We start from the raw sequence: 20,505 nt of genomic DNA on the forward strand, positions 1-20,505 counted from the left end.
ACAGCACATTTATTGGAGATGTAAAATATGCAGCTGTTACTTAAATTACTTTTGGCTTCTCGTTTCTTAGGAATATCTTGGTGGATAGACCAAATGATCAGTCCTCAAGATGGTCTTCAGAAAGCAATTATCCTCCCCAGGTAAGCTCCTGAGTGTGTGCTGCTCTATGTAATGAATGCTGGGTTTTTATTTGAAATATGGGCTGCTGCTATTGACATGGATGTATTTATAGGCTTCCTTCCCTGAGTAAAATGCAGGTTGTTGGTACATGAGATATTTACATTTCTAGCAATTTGTGATCTTTCTAGAAGTGCTTCATTGTGGGGGAAGTTTCAGGTTTCCTCCTTGGCAGTCATGGTCATGCTGGAAATAATCAAACCTTATGGTGAGATTAAGCTGCTAATGAGGCGTGCAGGTCCCCCTTTGTCAGCACTACTGGAGGCTGTTGTAGGTTCTTGGCCTTGAATCCCACATCTAAGGAGCTGCTATTTGTTTCTCCTTACAGCACGTTCAGAAATGTGGCCTCTGGTTAGACACAAATGTCACCTCTTCTGCTCGTTAAGCACCTTATTAAAATAAGATTTGTATTGATTTTAGCATCTAATTTGCTTTCTTGCTATTATTAAGGTTGTTAGATTATTCAGAATAGTCTTTTCCACTTTTTTTTTCCAGTGAATATTCTCCTTCTCTCTGTGTTAGATCTGTACCTTATTACTCTGACATGTTTGATCAGCTTCTATGTCTCTTATGCTGCTTGTTTTCAATTCTTTGTTTAAAGCACTGATACACAGCAGAGTGATTTGCACAGTGTCCCTCTTATGCAAAGTTCTGCTTATCTACTTAGTTAATCCAAGTATTCCTCATGAGTGAAATCTCACAGGATCTTTCTCCAGGTGAATCTTGCTGCTTTGTCTTGGAGTTGTGTTAAAGATCCAGAGTCTGTGCTGGAGGCTCCCTAGAGCAGCAGGTCATCTGATGCCACTGAAGAGCTTTCACCTGGATTTTCTGTTCAATCCTTCTATGTCATTGTGTCTGTAAAATTAGGTTTTTGGGTTTTTTAGAGGAGAAGGAAAGGTATCCTTTGTATTCCTTAAACCAGATTGTGAAGACTGATATTGATCCTCTTGATGCTTCTGTGCATCTACTGGTCTTTGAATTTGATTATTTTACTTATTTATATTTTTGATAAACAATGCAGAATTTTAATCCATAGCCTGAAGCAGTTTAGTCTATCTAGGAATTATGGATTGCAGAGTAGTGAGTATTGAGCATGGATTGTATCCCAGCCTGTGCCATCCTTTACTTTTATGCAGGAAGCACGTTTTTCTTGGGGTGCTTTTGATCCCAAGGCAAGGTTGGCTCATGGTGTGTCTTTGGACTGGGTTTTTCATGAGCCATGTACTCTTAGTTGTTGCTCAAATTCACTCTAATTTTCTGAGCCATCATGAACATTCAGCCCTTTAAAAAATCTGATTCTGGAATGGAAACGCACCTCCTGTAAGTGGATGCTTTAGAATATTCCCAATTTATACTTAAGGATGACAAGGACTGATGCAGGTTATACTCAGACATGTAGATTAAGCAGGGATTAATTAGAGTGGCAGACTTCTGTACAAACCACATGAGCTTGTTAAAGAGATGTCTTCCAAAATTTTCATGTGTACAAGTCGTGACCTGAATGGAGATAATATTGCAGAATGACTTGACTCCAACCCTGGAGAGTTGGGCACTGCTCTGCATGCTAAGCAAGGCATTTAACCCAAACTTCTTGGTAGGAGAGAGATGAATTAACACTGGCATTGTCTACCTGTGTGTCACATACCAAGACATATATTAGGTATCCAGAATTAAGGCCTGGCTTGCAAAAAAAAACCAAATCCTCATGTGGTAACTGAGATTGGCAAGACAGTATTTGAGTTTTAGTCTCTTACTTAAAGACAAAACTAACAGAAAATCTAGCTGCCTGACTGGAAAAGACCATGTTGCTGTATCCTCTTGCTTGAATCTTTATATCTAATAATGAGAATGTAAAGTACTGTGTAGCTGCTCATGTGTTCAGCAAGCCCAATCCTGAGCGCTGAGTAAGAGAGACGATGTATTTGCAGTGCCTTTGTACTATATAAAGTGCTATATACTGCAGCTAATTCTCATGTTTCTAATCTGAGTGTTTAATTATTCATGTAAAGCATTTTTTATGGTTTAATTTTCTGTTGAAAAATCAGCTAGAAAGAGGAAGTGGGGAATTAAAATCTGCAGAAGAGTCCTGTGTGCAAAGAGTGCAGTTTTTGTTATTTCTGTGTATATAGAAGCAGTTCCCATTTGTGTTGTCTCATATTTGACAGATGAAAGAACTCCAGATTTGGTTGCATTTTGATCAAAATAGTTCTTGCACCTTGTCCATTGAAAGACTGCCAAATTAAATGCAGGAAAAACGTGTATATAGGTGTTCTGCTTCCTTGTTTTTTTTTCCCAGTGGCTGAAGCTCTTACAGCAGAATCTTAGCTTGGAAAACTTCAGTTGAACCAGTGAATGACTGAATTATAAGTGTGGTGAGGAGAGAATTTAAGGAAAAATCAAGCTTTTGGAATAGTTCATATTCCAAAAAATGTTGATTTATACACATGACTTTTAATCTCTGGAATAAACATCATGGATCCTATAGGAAAAGAAGCTGGAAAACATTTTATAGGTGTTGTGGTGGTAGCTCTCCATTTAAAAACTGGTCACTCGTGCGGTGACGCACTTGCTCAAGTGTGTGGGTGGCCATAATGGTCTGGACAGGAAGCGAACTAAAACTCAGGGAAATAAAGCTCTCCTTGTTCCCAGCTTTATTAGCTGAAACCAGGGCTTAGGCACAACACAAGGACTGATGTCCTGCATGCTCAATGTGAGATATTTTAATAAGCTCTGCAGCCCTGATCACTCGTGTTTGTCTCCTCAGTGCCTCACCTTAATGCCACGGTTTAGCAATTCCCTGCTGATGTGATGATGCTGTGCTGGCTTGAAGGTAAAAATATGAGTGAGTCCCTAAACATTGGTTTATTCCCTTCCCTCACTGACTAAAACAAAACTTTTCCAGGCACCTTTTTCAGAGCATGAATCAGAAGAACATAGGCAAAAACATCAAGATGTGTTCAGAAGCTCAATGACAATGCAGTAAATGTGCTGAAGTCCATACCAAACCTTTTTAAAAGGAGAAAGAAAATGAAAGTGGAAGTGTAGGCACTTGAAATGCTGCCACGTGACTATATGTAGTAAAGGGTTTTCCTGGCTTCATGGCTATGGTAGAGTTAAATAGTTCTTATCGCTATGAAAGCCATCAGTTGGTTATGAATGAGTGCCAGTGAAAGGAAATACATCTGACAGCTGTTTTTCTGTTTATTAAACTAGATATCTTTCTTGCGTCTTGAAATAGATGACCCAGAAATTGTATATTTAATAACAAACCTGTTATGTAGTAACCTATTCAGGCAGGAGAGGGCTGATGGTTCTATTTTTAATGCTGTTCTCGGCTTACATTGGAAGTGTGAAGCAATGAGGCTGGTGATGCTGAAGACCATGGCCCTGTCAGAAAGGCTCATTCTGATGATTCCAGTGATGGTCTGATGTGGAGGACTGTGCAGAGCACTTAATTCCCCTGAGTGGCTTGATTAATAACATGTAGAACAAGAGCATAGATTTTTATTTAGCCACCAACTTTATTGCAAGAGCAATTGAGATTTTTGTGTTGTGGACAGCCCTTGTTATTTTGTTATTTTGTGGGTTTTATTTTTACATGCAATGCAAGTTTCATTGTTCGCTAATCAAAAAATATGCTTGAGCAGAACTGGTTAAAGAAAAAGAAATTGGTGAAAGATGGTGTGGCTCTAATTGTACAGGCAGCTTGTGTAGTGCAGTTTGGAATGTAGTTCAGCATATTTGATCACAGAATCAATTAGGTTGGAGTAGATCTCTGAGATCAGAGCACAGCCCTTTACCAATCACCACCTTCTCAGTGCCAGGGTCCAGCTAAATGCCACATCTTCTTGTTTCTTAGACACCTCCAGGGATGGTGACTCTGCCACCTGCTCCCTGGGCAGCCAATTCTAGTCTTGTGGAATTGTGAATTTTGAACAGTTGAAGATCATATGCATAAAGTTAGTGGCATTGTCCAGACAATTGGTTTTGGTTTTGCATCTGAAGACCAGTTTTCCTCTGATTTCCATGCTGCTCTGTAGATTGTATCAGGAATTAATTTAAAGTACATTAATAAAATTTACACTCCGTTGTGTGATGCAGCAGCCTGCATATGGTTGTCATTAAATGGTAGCACAGACCAGAGCTTCAAAAAAAGTTTGGAATTTGCTGCAGCTCCCAGTGTGACAAGACTGGACTTGCTTTTTTTTGGGGTGCACTGTAAGCAGCTGTTGTGTTGCTGAAGTGCCATGTGTGACTTACTCTGCTCTTTGTGCATATTTACAAATGTGTTGGATCAGAAACCAGAAGTTTTCCTCTTCTGGTGTTTTGTAACATCTTTTTTGTTAGTGTTGTGATCTGGGGCCTGACAACTGGGCTGAGGTTTTTGCTCAGTCATGCCAATTAGTATCTGTGTGCCATGTTCTAATGGACAAACACTTCAGTTATAATTTGGATTTTTTTGGAATACTGCATGAATACGTGGACATTAAATGTGCTGATGTTACTCACAGCAATAAAATGGAAAAGTGTCAAATATCTTGATGTATTTGCCTGAAATCTCATAGACTTGTTCTCTATCCAGGTTGAATAAATCACTTGATCCTACAGACACTTCTGTCACATCTTTTAGAGCTACAGAGAATAGTCTGTCACAGCTAAAATCCTGGTAGCAGTCCAGAAATATTCATGCAGCCAGCTGCTAGCAGCTCTTGAGGCAGTGTGTTTTTTCAACATCAGTGAGGTTCATCGCTGATACCCACACAGTGGCAGTGGTGCGTATATAGAAACCCAAAAAGTACATCTCTTTATTTTTACATGTATCATTGAATTACAGAATAGTTTGTGTTAGAAGGGTCCTTAAACATCTCATTTCAAGCCATGGGCAGGGACACCTTCCACTAGACCATGTTGCTCCAAGACTATCTCACTCATCCAACCTGGCCTTGGACACTTCCAGAGATGGGGAATCCACAGGGTCTCACCACCCTCACAGTAAAGAATTTATTCCTAATAGCTAATCTAAATGTATTTTCTAGTTTGAAAGTCTTTCAGTTTGATGTGTATGTATTGCATTATAAACCAGAAAAACACATATCTAGGCACAGGTTTTTACAGCAAATCTGTCCTTTGTTTCCATATCAATCAGCAGATAATTCACAAAAAAAGGTTGAATTTAGCTTTTGTGCTTCTATTTTCTGTAAGGTCTGCATGACTCAGCAGGTGGTGGGATGTGTGGAAGTGGGAAGGAGGGTGACGGAGTTCCCTCTCCTGTCTGTAGGGTTAAGAAATCACTGCTGGCCATGGGGAGTAATTGCTGTGCCTCGCTCCCTTCCAGGCATAAAGGATTTAACTGCAGTGCTGGTTTTCTCTCCCTTAATTTAGGGTAAGAATTGAATAACGCAGGATGACGTTTGTGCCAAGTTTTTGCAAATCTTGTGTGGTACTTGAGAAAGCATGTGTTCATGGCCCAGGCATTAGGTTTGGGATTCCAGCAGGATTAAGAATTGCAATTGCTGGTAGTGCTGGCTTCACTTTTCCAGCTTTGGGAGAAATCTGCAGTGAAGATATGATGGTGTAGGAGGAGTTCTTAGACATTGTGTACTGTCTGTTCTGTATGGGAATTTTGGCAGCGGGTTGTGCCATGTATCAAGTGCTGCCTTGCTCATTAAAGGACTGTCCTTTTGCTTATTCTTTCCTTTTTTCTCTTTAGAAAATCAGTTTTCTCTATAGAATTTTAGTGGGGTGTTTTCCCCTGAAGTTTGGGAAGTACTTTGAGACAACAGCATGGCTTACTGCTGCATAAATGGTGGGTTCTGACATTTAGGTGGCTGGTGTTCTTCACAAAAGTAGAAATTTGTCATTAAAAGCATTTGGAAAAGCACTAAAGTGTTCTCCTGTTGTATCCTTACAGTGCTGCTTCTGGTTTATTTTCTTAATTTTGAAAACAAATTTGAGATACTGGAAGCATCTTCAACAGCAAATCTGCTGTTAGTACCCATCCAGTCTGCATCCTCATCTCTAACTGCTCTGTGTACAAGTATTTCTCTGAATCTAAGCTTTTTGTAAATATAGTAGGAGCCAGCCATTGAGGTCAAACCTTTATCCTGATGCTCTCCAGAACAATATCAGTACTGCTACTAGATTGAGAATTATTTGCTTTATAGGGCTGAGAGAAAAATAAGAAGACTGAGAACTAAATGGATGAGCAAGTTTTTTCTGCTGCTCTCTCAAAAATTACCTTTCTAGGGTAAGATTACCCTACTGATGGACTTGTCTAGGATAGTAGATACTCTCCTAAGATGTTTAGCATAGGAGATACTACTCAGGATCTACAGAAAGCAGCCATGCAGATGCAAATATCTGTACTTGATGCTGATGAAAGTCCAAAACTCAGGCATCATGTCTGGCTTGGCAGTGCTGCTGCTTGGAGGACAGGGCCACCAGCAGAGCCTGCGGTGGGAGGTGTCCTACAACGTGCTGATCTGCTTGTGCTGGAGTCCTGATGACAGGGCTTTGTAACAAAATCCATCAGGATGAGTAATTGTCATTCTGTGCTTTGCCTCTGTGGTGCACTGCTTATTTCTGAGAAATCAGGGAAGAGAGTGAAACACATTATTTTCAGATATAAAACGATGTATTCTGCAAAGTGAAAAAAAAAAACCAACGTGTCTCCAGGTTCCCCCCAGGAACTGTTTGGTCAGGGAAGGTATTTTGGTGGTCCCTGATGAATGGTGCAAGTGTTTCCCTGCTCCTGCTTTTCCATGGGAACAGGCCTCTTCCTCCAGCAGTGCTGGTGAAGCTGGTAGCTGTGGCTTGAGTATAAATAATCTGACTACTCATACACAGATTGTGTCCACCTATTGTGAGAGGGGAGCAAATGTTCACAAGGGAGAGCGTTTTCATCATTTTCCATGTAAAGCTCCTTTTCTGTAATTAAGTGGCTCAGTTTTATTTGGGATGGTTAATAAGCAGTTGGTTCTGCTGTTTGCCACACACCAAACTTTGTGTTAGTGGTTAAACAGCATCAGCCCAGAGAGGAAAAGTAATTTGATGTTCTCTTAGCATGTGGAACATACTGTATTTATCTAATTGTGTATTCAGTTTAGGTTTCATTTCAGGCTGTAGTGGGCGTTTGAATCTTCACTCTCTGTAGTTGGATCCTATTTGCCAGATTTCAGGAAGTCTTGAGTCCAACTTAAAGGAATGTATGTAAGCTCTGAATAGAATTGCTTGGCATAAGTAGTTCAACCAAATCTTCTTCCTAGGTAAACTGATATAAAAATAGTGTTTTTCAAAACCTTTCCTTCATTCCAGGATCAGTGAAAAAATACCATTATGGGGAGGCTTCATCTTCACTTTTATTCTCTGGCTTTGTAAACTGAGTATTTGGAGTCTGTAATGCTTCTCCCTTAGCTTATTTTGCAGCCTTGGCTTTAATATTCAAACTCACTGCTTTCTCTTCCACAGTATTTGGTTTTGAAGCTTGAAAGACCTGCCATAGTCCAGAGCATCACATTTGGCAAATATGAGAAAACACATGTCTGCAATTTAAAGAAGTTTAAAGTCTTTGGTGGGATGAACGAGGAGAATATGACAGATCTCTTATCCAGGTAAGATGTGATTCCATCAGCTCTGGGAATCAAAAAGGCTGGACCAAAATGCTCTTCCCCCTTGGCTCCCCAGCAGACACATGGCCAGCAGTGGGGCAGAGCTGTGGTTGTCACCCTGCCATTGGCTGCCCTCATGTTTGTGGTCAGGTCAGAGAGCAGCAATCCCAATGCTCGCTCCAGGAGCCTTTCTTATCCTGCTCTAACCACAGAGGGTTTGTGGAGAGCGAGCTCTTGGGGATTTGGAAGAGCTGAGTGCTGGGTGCAGCGTTGCTGGATTGCAGTTCCTTCTTTCCATGTGCTTCAGACATGGAAGAAATGATTCCCCAGGTGTAGGGGACTTTGAAGTAACTTTTAAAAGCCCGAGTAACCTCCCCATGTCAAAACCCTTGTTGCACCCTTGAAGATCTGAGCTAGTCAGCTGATCTGCCTTTTTCACATGGGTAAATAAATCAAACAGGCAAGTGGAAACTTGCATTTTCCTTTGTTTAGTTTGGTTTCATAGAGTTGTACTGATAGGTACTAAAAAAAGAGCCTTTGGGCTGTTCAGGTTATCCAGAACTTCTGAGTAGTTGCTAATGTAAATTTGCAAGGGCCTTTTAAGGAGTGTGCTGTTTCAGAAAGGGAAGTGAGATTTAAAATCCAGCAGTGCAAGAGAAAAGAGTAGCAAGAACCGGTGTGTTTTGGGGGGCCTACAGATAAGAAGTCCATCTCCAGAGGTACCTCATCTGTAATCAAGAAGAGTAGCCATGGACAAACATGGGAAATTCTTTGTTGCAGGTATCATTCAAGACCATATAGAATCTATCCACAACCCTTCCCACACTTTTGCCCTCTTTAGATAGATCTGTCTTCAAATTTGACTTTATTGCTGTTACAATTGCGGGGGGAAAAGTCTTTTAGAGTCATAGTAATTTATTGGCATTTAATATTGTTCCACTTCGGCTGAAATTTAATGAAAATCCTCATTTTGGGACCTGTACTTGTATTTTCAGTAAATATGGACTTAAGTTTTTTTATAAATTATACTAAGTATTTGATATTTTTGAAAAGCAATGCCCATAAATGAATCACAAAGCACTTTGTCAGGGTGATAATTTTGAGACCTGATCCATCTCCCTCTTGAGAATGGAAGAGTGCAGTTCAGCACATCAGGAGCTGAAGTCTCAGGGTTCCAGTTGCAGAGGAGCAGCACTGATCCAAAGCCAATTCCCTCCCAAAATGCCAGTGCTGCCTCCCAGGGAGGCACAGGTAGGTGGAGAGCAGCCCAGGCCTGGGTCCAGCACGTGTACTGATGATTCAGAGTGGTGTGAAACAAGCTGCGTGTTTCAGGCGTGACCTAGATTGCATTTATTAGCTAGTCCTTAAATACAAGGTAAGATTTAGTAACCTTATTTATTTTTTCCCACAGTGGCTTAAAGAATGATTATAACAAAGAAACATTCACCTTGAAGCATAAAATTGATGAACAGATGTTCCCCTGTCGATTCATTAAGATAGGTAAATGCATTTTTTCAGCATTCTGAGTAGAAAATAATCTCTTCTGATACTTGTGCCTGTCTTGGCACTTGTGACTTCATTGTACTCAGGCACAGTATCCACAATAGCTGTTCCATTTCATCATCTTTTAGGCTGGTTAGATTGGAACACAGTGAAGTCCTGTTAATAAGAAATAGTAGCTTCATAATTTAGATCCTGGGGAGTGAAAGCAAAATAGAGCAATTTTAAGAAATACAGCTGTTGAGTCAACTAATTGTGGGAGAAGCTGCTTACTGTCCTCCTATAAATTCCTGTATAGAGCTTGAAATAAATAACTAAGCTAAATACCAGTAAAATTTTCTATATTGACAACCATCTAGTCTTGAAAAGCTTGAAAAGTTTTGTTCTCAAACACAGTTGTAACACATAAAGCAACAGCAGAAGCCTCCCTTGCTCTCTCCCTGCTGCTCCTATCACAATGTCTCACTCACCTCTGGCTAAGGGTGACACCCAGGGGCAGGGAGGGGTTGTACCCCCTGATGTTTGGTTTGACTGGTGCAGGGGTTGAGGGGGTGCTCCCCAAGGCCAGGTGCTGGGACATGTGGTGGGAGCAGGTAAGGATATCTCTTCCTTGCTTTCTGCAGGCCTGAGAGAACAAGAGCCTTACAGTTGTTGGATTTAATCCAAGGATTTGGAGCCTTTCATTGCTCACTAAATTTATCTTTCCCTTCCTACCTACTGCGATAGTACAAGAATGACTGGGTTTAAACTAGCTGTTTAAGGTTAAAAATAGAGCAAGGAGGTAGTTGCTGAAAAATGAGATAAGATCCTGTTGGCTAATTTAGATGAATTTAGGAGTGTTTTGATGTGTTGGGTAATTCCTTTGCCAAGACTCTGATGATAGTGGCTGTGTAGGGGCTCCCCTCTGGGCCCTTTGCTCCAGTGTGTTCTTTCTGAATCTCCTCATGTTTGTCAGGAACTGAAAGCTTCAGGCTGGGAATCCAGTAATCATTTGTGGGGTTTCCTGTTCTTAGAGAAGCAGAGGATTTGGTTGTTCACTGGGCTGGTTTCTGGCTGCTACTTTTGGAAGCAACTGTAGTGCTTGGCTTTAGTAAACCTCAAGAGTAGCAGAGGAATCAAGTTAAAGGTTGACTACATCAGGAAAGTTAAATGAATTTTTAAAAGCTTTATTTTTTTTATTTTTTATTCTGAAGCTTCCAACATTAAGTTTTTGGAAAGTGTTATTTTTCAGTGGCTAAGAACTAGCAAGTAGTTCCTGGAGGGCTAAAGGGCCCAGTGGAAAGATTTCTGGCTGCTTCTTTGGATGTGTAAATTGTATTCTAGGAAAGTGTGTTCTGATGAAATGAAGTGTAGCCGTGAGTTGAAACTTGTTATGAAAGTGAAATGCTGATTAATTCCCATCAGCAGGATGTTTTCCTCTGAAATTATATCAGTCCTTGTTTTATTGGGATGGGATCTTCATGTAGCACTTTTCAAGGGCATATACTGATAGGACAAGAGGAAACTGCCTTATCTGAAGGAGGGCAGATTTAGCTTAGATATTAGCAGGAAATTCCTGATTGTGAGGGTGGGGAGGCCCTGGCACAGGGTGCCCAGAGAAGCTGTGGCTGCCTCTGGATCCCTGGAAGTGTCCAAGGCCAGGTTGGACAGGGCTTGGAGCAACCTGGGATAGTGAAAGGTGTCCTTGCCCACATCAGGAGGATGAAGTTGGGTGCTCTTTCAGTTGTCTTGCAACCCAAACCATTCCATGAATAAACATTATTATCTACATTCATATTAGGTTTGCGATGAGCTGCCACTTCCTCACTGGTTATGGTTTGAGATGAGTTTTCCTTTACCTATAGCCTTTCATTTCCTGAAGCTGTCTTTCATGAAGAAATTCCTATGCTAAGACAGAACTGGAAATGGTCTTTTCACCTAAACCTATGAAAGCCTCTGGTTGATGGCTGGTGTCATTTTGTTGATGAAGTTGTGAGAGCATTTTTTGCTGTGAAACAACTGCAAAACACTGTTACGAAATTCTGTTATTTTTCAGGTTCACAGCTTGAAAATGTTTTGAGTTTGTTAAAATTTCCAAGCTGCTAGCCAAAGTAACTCAAAATTTCAAGCACCGTGCTGTGTTCCTTGTAACAGTGCCAGGAAACAAGGCCAAAATCTGCCCTTTTGGACTCTCGGGGACTGACAGGGCGAAATCCCACTATCAGTGAGGTTTGGGCTTGGGGGTTCACAGCACTTGCATCAGGAATGGGCTTTATGATTCCACAGAGCAGCACAGGGACCTACAACAGCACTGTCAGCAGCACAGCAGTGGGGTTTATTTGGGGGCATGGGGCAGGAGAAACCACGGGCAGATCTGGGAGAGGGGGAAGTTCCTGCTCCAGCCTCCATTGCTCACATAGCTGAGGAATTTCCAGGCTCATAAAATACAGAAAGAATAACCTCTCTCCTTTGGTCAAGGAAAGCCTTGCACTTCTGTTAGTTTAATTACTTCAGCTGCAGTTCCTGAGCACTGAAATGCCCAGTTGTGCAGGCTTTTTGACTTACTTGACAGGTAATTTTTACATTTCATGTAGTACCTCATTAAAGAGCTGGAGAGAGAGAAGAAAGTGTTTATCTGGACAAAATATCGAAGAATAATCTTTTTCATGTCTGTGAGCTTTGTTTCTGGCTCTGTTCTCATGATTCCTTCAAGCAGAGATTTTTCTGTGCTGTGTCCTTGAAAGCAGAAGGTGTAAAGACTGATTGCCATGAAAGAACTTGAAAAATGCCAGGTGTAATTCTCATTGCAGTTTGTTACTAGCACAGGATTTGGTAACTAAGCCTCAAGACTTTTAGGCTTTGATGGAACAAAAATGAGGGATACTTTTTTAATGGATATTTTCTTGGTGTTGCAAGTGTACCTGTTTGTATGTCTGCCTGTAGATGAGAGACACAGAAATTAGCTTGAGAGAGATATTTAAAATTACTGTGTTTAATGCCTTTGCTATTAGCTTCTCTACTATAGAGCTGCAGTCCTTGTCTAGGCATAGCTATTATTGAGCACTATCCCCTAAAATCATCCATGTATGGATTAAGAAGTGTTTAAGTGACTCAAATACCTTCTGTTTCTCAGAAGAATATTGATTTTTTTAAATTTTTTTTTTCCTCTGCTGAACTCCTCTCACTGTGGAGTAACAATTCAACTGTTCTGAGCAGTTACACCTTTTAGGATGGATTGCTGTGGTACCTGCAGGAAAAAACATAGTGAGGTGTCTTTTTGATAAAAAGTGGAGGAATTATATACCTTTAGGCCTTCAACAGCTTTGATTGTAGTACATTTCCATCTCAAAGTGTGCGGAAAAAAGTGCTTCCATGCTGCACTTAGTGCCTCCTCTTTCCAGGTATAAGTCAGATTGTGGGTGCTCTAAAAGGAGATTTTTCTGAAGATCTGAGCACTCCTATGGAGGCCTCAAAAGAGAGAGGACAGAAGGAAGGGTGAGAGGTGTCTCCTGGGAGTCAAGAAAGAAGTTCAAAAATGTGGAGATGATCCAGCAGAGCACTTCAACTTGCCTAACTGGAATGGAAATCACATTGCAGTGTCAACCTTCAGCTTTGTTTCTTTTTCTGCTCCTATGGAGTCAGGTTCAGTTTTCTTTGCCTGTGCAGTTCTGGGGAAGTGTTTTGCTTCCCTTCCCTCTACAGCTTAATGTGCTTTCCTCAGAAAAGATTGCACCCTTAAAATCTTTCACCATTTCTGGTGTTTTATTTTTTCCTTTTTGTAAAAAAGACTGTTGGAAGCTCTGAGTTAACTGTGGGGAGGACAAATGTCAGTAAGTTGATGGCTTTGCTTTTTCTTGTGGTGGGAGCTGCCCCAAATTCTTCTGTACATCCCAATAACTCCTTAGGGGTTGTAGTTAGCATCACAGAGGGGAGGGTGCATTGTTAATTTGTTTTCTGAGAGAAGCTCATAGAAGTTTTGAGGAGAATTGCTGAAAAGAAATGGAGGTGGATAGAGAAGGTGGTAATAATTCAGTTTGGGAAGTTGGCCTCAGGTTTACCATCAGGAAATGGATGGTCTTGGCCCATTTGAGGTGGTCTGTGGTTTAGTGGAGTGTTTCAGTTCAGTGAGCTGTTGGATAGACTTTGATGTTTATAGCTGACCAAATACCAAATTTAACCTCAGTTTGGTCGCCTCTGTGTGTTCAGGTCTGAGGACAGACCAGAGGTGCTGCCCTTAGATGTGGTATTTTGCCAGACTGCTGCAGTAATGGGTAGGATATCCGGGACCCAGCTTGAATTTAGCAGCAGTCGTGTTTTATGGTGTTAAGTTACCTTATTGGCAGCACTCAGCTTGTGCAGGGGATGAAAGTCATCAAGAGGGAAATTTCCTGGGCAGAGAGTGTGGAATGTGGATGGGAGACAGGTGACTCTTGGTTTTTCTGACCACCTCACTTCTCTCTCCACAAACATGCACCTACAAGGAACTGCTCTGAAAGCATCACGCTGTGTGCTTAATAATCAAGTTGAAAAAAAAACTGTTTGGAAAGATGTTTTGAGAGCTGTAAAATAGAAAGTACCTTCTTAGGGATACTAAAATCAGTTAAGAGTTGCATATACAAAGTCTCTTTGGATCTTGACTGTTCCCAGAAATTACTGTGTGTCTTTAGCTATAGGTTTGTAAATACACCTTCTAAAACTTAGAAAATCATGTGTTTGAACATGTGCCTTGTGCCCAAACACATTGCAGACAATCATAGATGTAGCTTGTTTGAGGTATAAATACTTAAGAACCTGTAAGAGCTCAGGAACAGCTTTATGATGAGTTTGGGGTTTTTATTTCCTCAAGGAGTAGGTCAGAAAAACGTGAGTTCAGCAGGTTAATCTCAGTGGTATTTCATGGTGCCTGTTTCAACAGGCAATTTCTTAGTGGTAAAAATAGTGGAAGGGAGGAGGTAGTGGACTCCTTGCTGTTGCTGGTAACTGCTCATTCAACTTCAATACTGTCTTTTCCTGTTTATCAGTTAGAGTCAAATAAAAAGGAAACAAAAGTATTTGAAATGAAACCACTCAATTTTGCTGCAGTTTTAATGAGTCAGAGTTCACACACAAGTTTTCTGGGGGTTGGAGTTGCTTCAAAAAGCAGAACCAGGTCTTAACCTGCAGATTAACCACAAAATCAGTGCAAGGCCACAGATACTAACCCAGAGTGGTAGAGAAGCCATAGGTGAGAGGCTGTAGTGTGTTTCATGAGTCTTTTAGTATTCCAAGTCCATTTGTTCCAATATTCAGATGAAATAGTACCAGCAAAAAAAACCTGTGCAGATTAAATAAAGCTTTTTTAAAAAAATAGAGTTTTTAAGTTAGAAACTGACAGTTATCCCTCCCTCGCTCCTCTACAACTTGCAGATGTTACTAATTTTGTAGAATTTAAACTACCCAAGCTTCTTGTCTTCACCATTAGGGAAAATAATTGTTGCTGACAAATGGGGAAATAAATGTACTATGAGGAGCAAATACTGTCGCTAGTATGCTCGTGATTCCCATCCTTGTCAAAGCTTGTTGCCTCTTGGAGCTGTTTTTAATGATAGTGTTTTTGCTCTTCTGCTTAAAGCAAGCTTCTGCTTTGTAATGATCTGCTGTGTTAATGTTGTTCAGCACAGGTTGCTTTAAATGACAAACTTGAACATGATGTATTTGGCAATTTTCCTAAGCTAAGTTAAATGAGCTAGAACTTAAGTCAGAAACACTGAATTTTGTGTAAACTTTAAAATCATTCTGTTGCAATAGTGATTGTTTGATGTTTATGCATAGTTTTTCTCCTTTTCCTTTCTTCTCCAGTTCCACTCTTATCGTGGGGACCTAGCTTCAATTTTAGTATCTGGTATGTTGAACTAAATGGCATTGATGATCCAGATGTGGTCCAGCCGTGCCTCAACTGGTACAGCAAGGTAGGCCTGCATTTTAGATGCCTGTTTGTTTGAAGATTCCCAGTCTCAGAATCTTGTGAAACTTCTCTTACTGGAGTGATGTGACCTTTTCATTCCTTGAACATCAGCTATTAAAACAGCAAACATGCATAGTTGGAACCATGTGGCTGACTTTGACCCTAAGGGAAACTTTCTGAATTTTATCTGTTTGTTCTCTTTGAAAAACCAAAAAAACGGCCCCAAGAAACCCCATAACCCCCAGCATCACCCAAAAAACATGACAGGTAGACATCACAAGAAGGGGACACTGAGCCAAAGGGGATAATATTAGTAAAGTATTAGTATTTGTATTGGAAGGGAAATGAATCTTAACAAAACCTGATTCCGTTTCTCCCTCTTCTTGCCTTCTGATTCTTCTAACTTCAGTCCATGGAGTCCAGAACCTTTTGGGTTACAGATGCACCTTTTGTTACAGGGTATTAAAATGACATTTTTTACAGAGAATCCTTGTTGGTGTCTTGCACTTTAGATGTTTCCCTCTTACTGTCTTTTACTGTCCAGGAGCTGGTGCCACTGGACTGTGAGATGAGATGATTTATGTAATTTGTCATTAGACAATCAGAAAGTTCAAGGGGTTCCAAACTTTATTTTTATAACTTGTATTTAATTAAGTATTAGAGATGCCTCTCCTGTGGGAGGGAAGTGCACACTGACAAGCAGAACACATTTTATTGGTACATTTTGTGCTTTGGTTCCTCTGGAACAATTAATGAAACTCATATTGCGTTGCAGAGAAGACATCCTTCCCAGCTGAGTAGGACTGAGTGGTGGAGCTGTGTATCTCTGCTTCCAGAAGGAAGAACTTAGAAGGGGATAGAGATTGTGTGTGATTAGTTCAGGGTGCTGTGGTGTCTGGCTTGTGCCCATTTACACCAACATCATGAGCTGCTTTGTGGAGGATTTAAATAACCAGCACAATGGACGTTGTCTGGAGTTGCTTTATGGTCCGAATGGTGTTGTGGTCGTGAGTCAGCTGATGGTGGAAGTCCACTTGACAGAAGCTGCTGGTGGTTTTCCTTTTGCTGGCTCTGCACGTGGTGGTGTGTGTCTGGTAGTTTGGACCAGTGGCTGCAAGCAGGAAGCTCTGCTTTTTATTTTCTTTTTGGTCAGGAGTCATGCAGTGACGATGTCTGCATCTGTTTTGTTCCATCTTCTCCCATGGAATGGGCGCTTTTCCTGGTCAGCATTGTGTGTAGGGACAGCTTCTTCAAGGGCTGCCAGCATTGTTCTCCTCAAGCTTGGAGCCCCAGGCAGCAGTGCCGAGACTGAGTCATGGTGGTGTGAGCTCTGCTAGGATCCACTGCCAAGTTGTTGGTGATGAATGCATGTGCCACTGATGTTCTCCTCTCCCACAGAAGAGAGGCCACTGTTGCTGGATCTATGGAGAGGGATGTGCTGTCCCATATTTAGGGAAAGGCAGAAAGGTTGACCTGTTTCCTCCAGTTCTTTGAGATGGTGGGAATATTTTCACGTGTGTTTTTGGAAATCTCAGAGTCTTTGAAGTGTAATAATTCTTCACTGGCTGCGACATCAGATGAGAGGAAGGTTCTATACCACGTTGCCCTTCCTTTTGTTTTGTGCCAGCAAAACCTCCCTCTCCTGTGGGGAGTGGAGCTGGGGATAATGGATAAGAACTGAAACATTCCTCAGCACTTTCTCCTTGCTGTCCAGCTCAGCCTACTGCCTCCAAACAGCCTTGCCCCTCTTTCCTGAGGAGTGGACATACTTCAGCACCTGAGAAGGGGTACTTTATCACTGGGTACCACTTCTGATAATGAGCACATAAGTATTTTTAATTCTACGAGTGTATTTGACAGTGTTGATGTCTTAGTCTCCTGCTCTTGTTACGTTTTTAACCATAGGAATTATTTACAGCTTCAGATCAAAGCTATTATTTGGGTTGTCATCTCTTTAAACCTGTATGACAGCATTTAAAAAGGAGCCTTTTATATACTTTTTATGCACATTTTTTGCTTAAATCAGGTTTTTACATTTAACTTTTGAAGTACTACTATGATGTCACTTGAATATAAACTTGAATACAAACTTTTATATTGCATCAAGTGGCCAGACTCCATCCAAGTCATTCCTGGCTGTCTAAGACAGGTCTATCAGTCATGAGAGACTCAGTAAAAGGGAGGAGGTACCCTCTGTCTCAAGTCTGCATTTTGTCTGATTTCTCAACTAGAGGATCTAAAAATGCAGAAGCTGGTAGTTACTGGTGTGCAGCTCTCCTTTTGCTTGCTATCCCTTTGAACAAAAAAAAACTAATTTGGTTTTGGCCTTGACTCATGCAAATGAAGATTTGCTTAGAGAGTGTCTTAGGCATCTCTTGGAAGGAAAAAAAAGGAGTTGTTTTTTGCCAGTTGTGCTGTAAAACTGTTTTAGCTTTAATAATTCTTTGCTGCAGCCTTGCATTCTTATCGGTACATGTCCTTGGCCTTTATGTGGGCTGGGAACTGGTTTTCTAAAAATGCATAGTTCTGGCTATTTGCAGCTGTGAAATACTGATGGATTAAGAACTAAAAATACAGCACATGGCCGTGTTTCTTTTTAGCTGCTTCAGTTTATGAGATTCTTGCTATCAAGCCATTCTTTCGAGAGCATTAAATTTTGTTGAATGTCAGTGTTAGTTCCAGGTTTTCAGAAAGATTCTGTTCATTTAAATACTATAAACTTCACTTTTAGCAGTAGTGTCCATTTAGGAGTAAAATCTTTTGTCTGTAATTTGATCAGTCTTATAGATGCTTAAAGTTACATTTGCTGTTTACCGCAGTAGTTGTGTGTTAAAGATGGAAATGGAGATTTTTTTTTTTTAATGCCTTAGAATTTAGGATTGAAAAGTCTATTTAAAATAAGTGTTTCTGCTACTTATCAACCTAAAAATCTGTGTTTCTCATACGTCTTGTTAGCAGCTTTGAAAATTGTAGCTCTTACTCAGTTTACTACTCCCTCGTGTGTCTGTGCCAGGATGTTTGACCCAGCGTGGGTTTTGTTTCACCTTTCTCACCCCTTCCCACAGCTGAGTGGGAGATGGGCAGCTGTGGCTCCATCCGTGGTGTGAAAACAGAGGTTCTGCTTCAAGATGCAGGAGAATATTTAGAAGTTAAAACTTTGGCATGCACAGAAATCCTTGGTGCTCTGATCTCAAACCCTCACAAACCCACAGGATTTGGGGTCAGCCTTCTGCCTTTCCATGGCAGGAGTGCTGGTCATTGCAAGTATTCCCATTCTCACAGCTTTTTTTTTTTTCCTCCTTCTGCTTCTAGAAAAGCTGTGACCTACTTACTCTTCTAAATTATTTTGTTATGTAAGAGTCATACAATCAAATTATGTAACGCTGATAGCGAAGGCTTTTTCCTGCTCTGTGCTTCGTGTAGGCCTTGCAACAGCAGGGCCAAGCAGATGGGGGGGAAATAATGGTCACCCCAGAGATCTGGGACACCATGCACTCTCTTTCTTGTATGCTTATTGAATTGGATGATACCAAATTGTATAATTTCTATACTGTTGGAAAGTAAATGCCTGCACAGCTTGTAATGTCTCTCACACAGCCTTCCTCCGTGAGCTCGCGAGCCCTTTGTGCGGCGTGGATAAGAGATCCTGTCTGTGGGCAGGTTCACAGGTAGCTGCCAGCAGTGCTGGTCAGAGGAAAAATCTCCATGTCTCAGAGGTTTTCTTGTGTTCCAGTAGTACCGTGAACAGGAAGCCATTCGCCTTTGCCTAAAGCATTTTCGGCAGCACAACTACACCGAGGCGTTCGAGTCGCTGCAGAAGAAAACCAAGATTGCTCTGGAGCACCCCATGTTGACAGACCTGCACGACAAACTGGTGTTGAAGGGGGACTTCGATGCTTGTGAAGAACTGATAGAAAAAGCTGTGAATGGTAAGAGAATCAGAGGAAGTGATTCATTAGTTTGAAAAAAAAGTGCTTTGAAATTTTACCTTCTTTTGAATGTTAGTGTGCTTAGTAGTAGAGTTGGCAGGTCCATGTGTTGTTTCATTTCTGGTGTGCTGTCAGCTTTTGGACTTGTGAGTGTGTGCGTGATGAGGGATAAAAATTCATGAAATCTCTTATTGCTGCTACTTTTGGAGTCACTTTCCCCCAGAGATGACAAGGCGGTGCACTTGAGTGGGTAAAGACAAGTTCTTCATGTAAGTGTTGGCAAGCTGAAGGTGGGCTTAAACTGTCAGGAAAGTCACTGGAATGGTGAGCAGGGAAGCAGAAGACTGGAGTTCTCAGTGGTGATCTGGATCATGATTTCTGGTTGGAGCTCTGAGTTGGTGTTCAGGCAGAAGTTTTCAGCTGTGTCTGGATGAGGATGCTCTCTTTGCTTATGGGGAAGATAATCCTTGGACAATTCTGTGGAAGTGACTGGAGGCAGAGCTTGTTTTCTTTTGCAGAGTGGGACCTTGGCAGGCCAGTCAGTTTCTTTGGAACTGCTGTTAATCTTTTACTTGAAAGCTTTCTAGTTAAAAACACGGTGTATAAACAGCTCTCAGCTCCTAAAAGGAGGGAGATGTACTCTCTCCTGATCGAATGGGATACAGAAAGAGTGGGGCTGTTGCAATGAAGTGACTCTCAAGACCTGTGCAGCAGTTTTGGATTGCAGTCTGATAAAACAGAGGTGCTCTTGGCTGTGGGTGTAGAGGTTTTTGATTTTGTGCAGTCACTCATCATGGAAGACTTGTACTGGTGTAAGAGGAAAACTTTGTGTCTGATGCCAGTAGAGTTGGGGACTTAGTGAACCAATTTCATGGATAGCTGGTACCAGAGATGTTATTCTTTAATTCTGGGCTAATCAGTCATTTTGTAATACCTTTGGAAAGATGCCAGTGAATCTGCTGACTCCCATCAGTGTGGTTTGTACCACTGAAGCTGGAAGTGCTTCTCAGAATGTGATAGAAATGATAGCTTGGAAATCAAGGGTTGTCTTCCATGAAAACACACTATCTTTTTGTGACTAAGCTGTTCAACTGAGCACAGTTTTAAGGAGCTTATTGCAACAGGTCTTCCAAAACTGCAGCAAGTAGTTTTCTATGGGTTTGGCTCAAGGTTTCTCTTCAGACAAAGCTGTGGAGACCTGCCCTGTGCTGAGCTCCATGAGCAGCTACAAGTGTTGAGACTGAGAATTGCCATGTTCATCCTCACCCTCCCAAGACAGCGGAGTGTTGGCTGGGCTAGGAGTGTGAACAGCTTCCTGCAATGCAGGGGCATTTTGCAACTGGCAGCTTCCTCCTGAATCATAAGGGCA

The 20,505-nt window shown here is 41.3% G+C and overlaps 1 protein-coding gene across 3 annotated transcripts in view; it reads left to right on the forward strand.

Moving 5' to 3' along the window:
* MKLN1 (muskelin 1) overlaps positions 1–20,505 on the forward strand; it is a 94,546-nt gene that overhangs the window by 14,060 nt on the left and 59,981 nt on the right. Inside the window, exons 2-6 of one of the 3 annotated variants that reach the window (XM_030959350.1) lie at positions 71–140; positions 7,645–7,787; positions 9,196–9,284; positions 15,102–15,211; positions 18,944–19,136. In XM_030959350.1, the coding sequence (XP_030815210.1) occupies positions 71–140; positions 7,645–7,787; positions 9,196–9,284; positions 15,102–15,211; positions 18,944–19,136 (605 nt within the window). Of the gene's footprint in view, positions 1–70; positions 141–7,644; positions 7,788–9,195; positions 9,285–15,101; positions 15,212–18,940; positions 19,137–20,505 lie in introns of those variants that run through there. The other 2 variants (XM_030959352.1, XM_030959351.1) reach the window with 2 other exon arrangements.

This window comes from Camarhynchus parvulus, chromosome 1A, assembly GCF_901933205.1.
Source record: "Camarhynchus parvulus chromosome 1A, STF_HiC, whole genome shotgun sequence".
Lineage (NCBI taxonomy): Eukaryota > Metazoa > Chordata > Aves > Passeriformes > Thraupidae > Camarhynchus > Camarhynchus parvulus.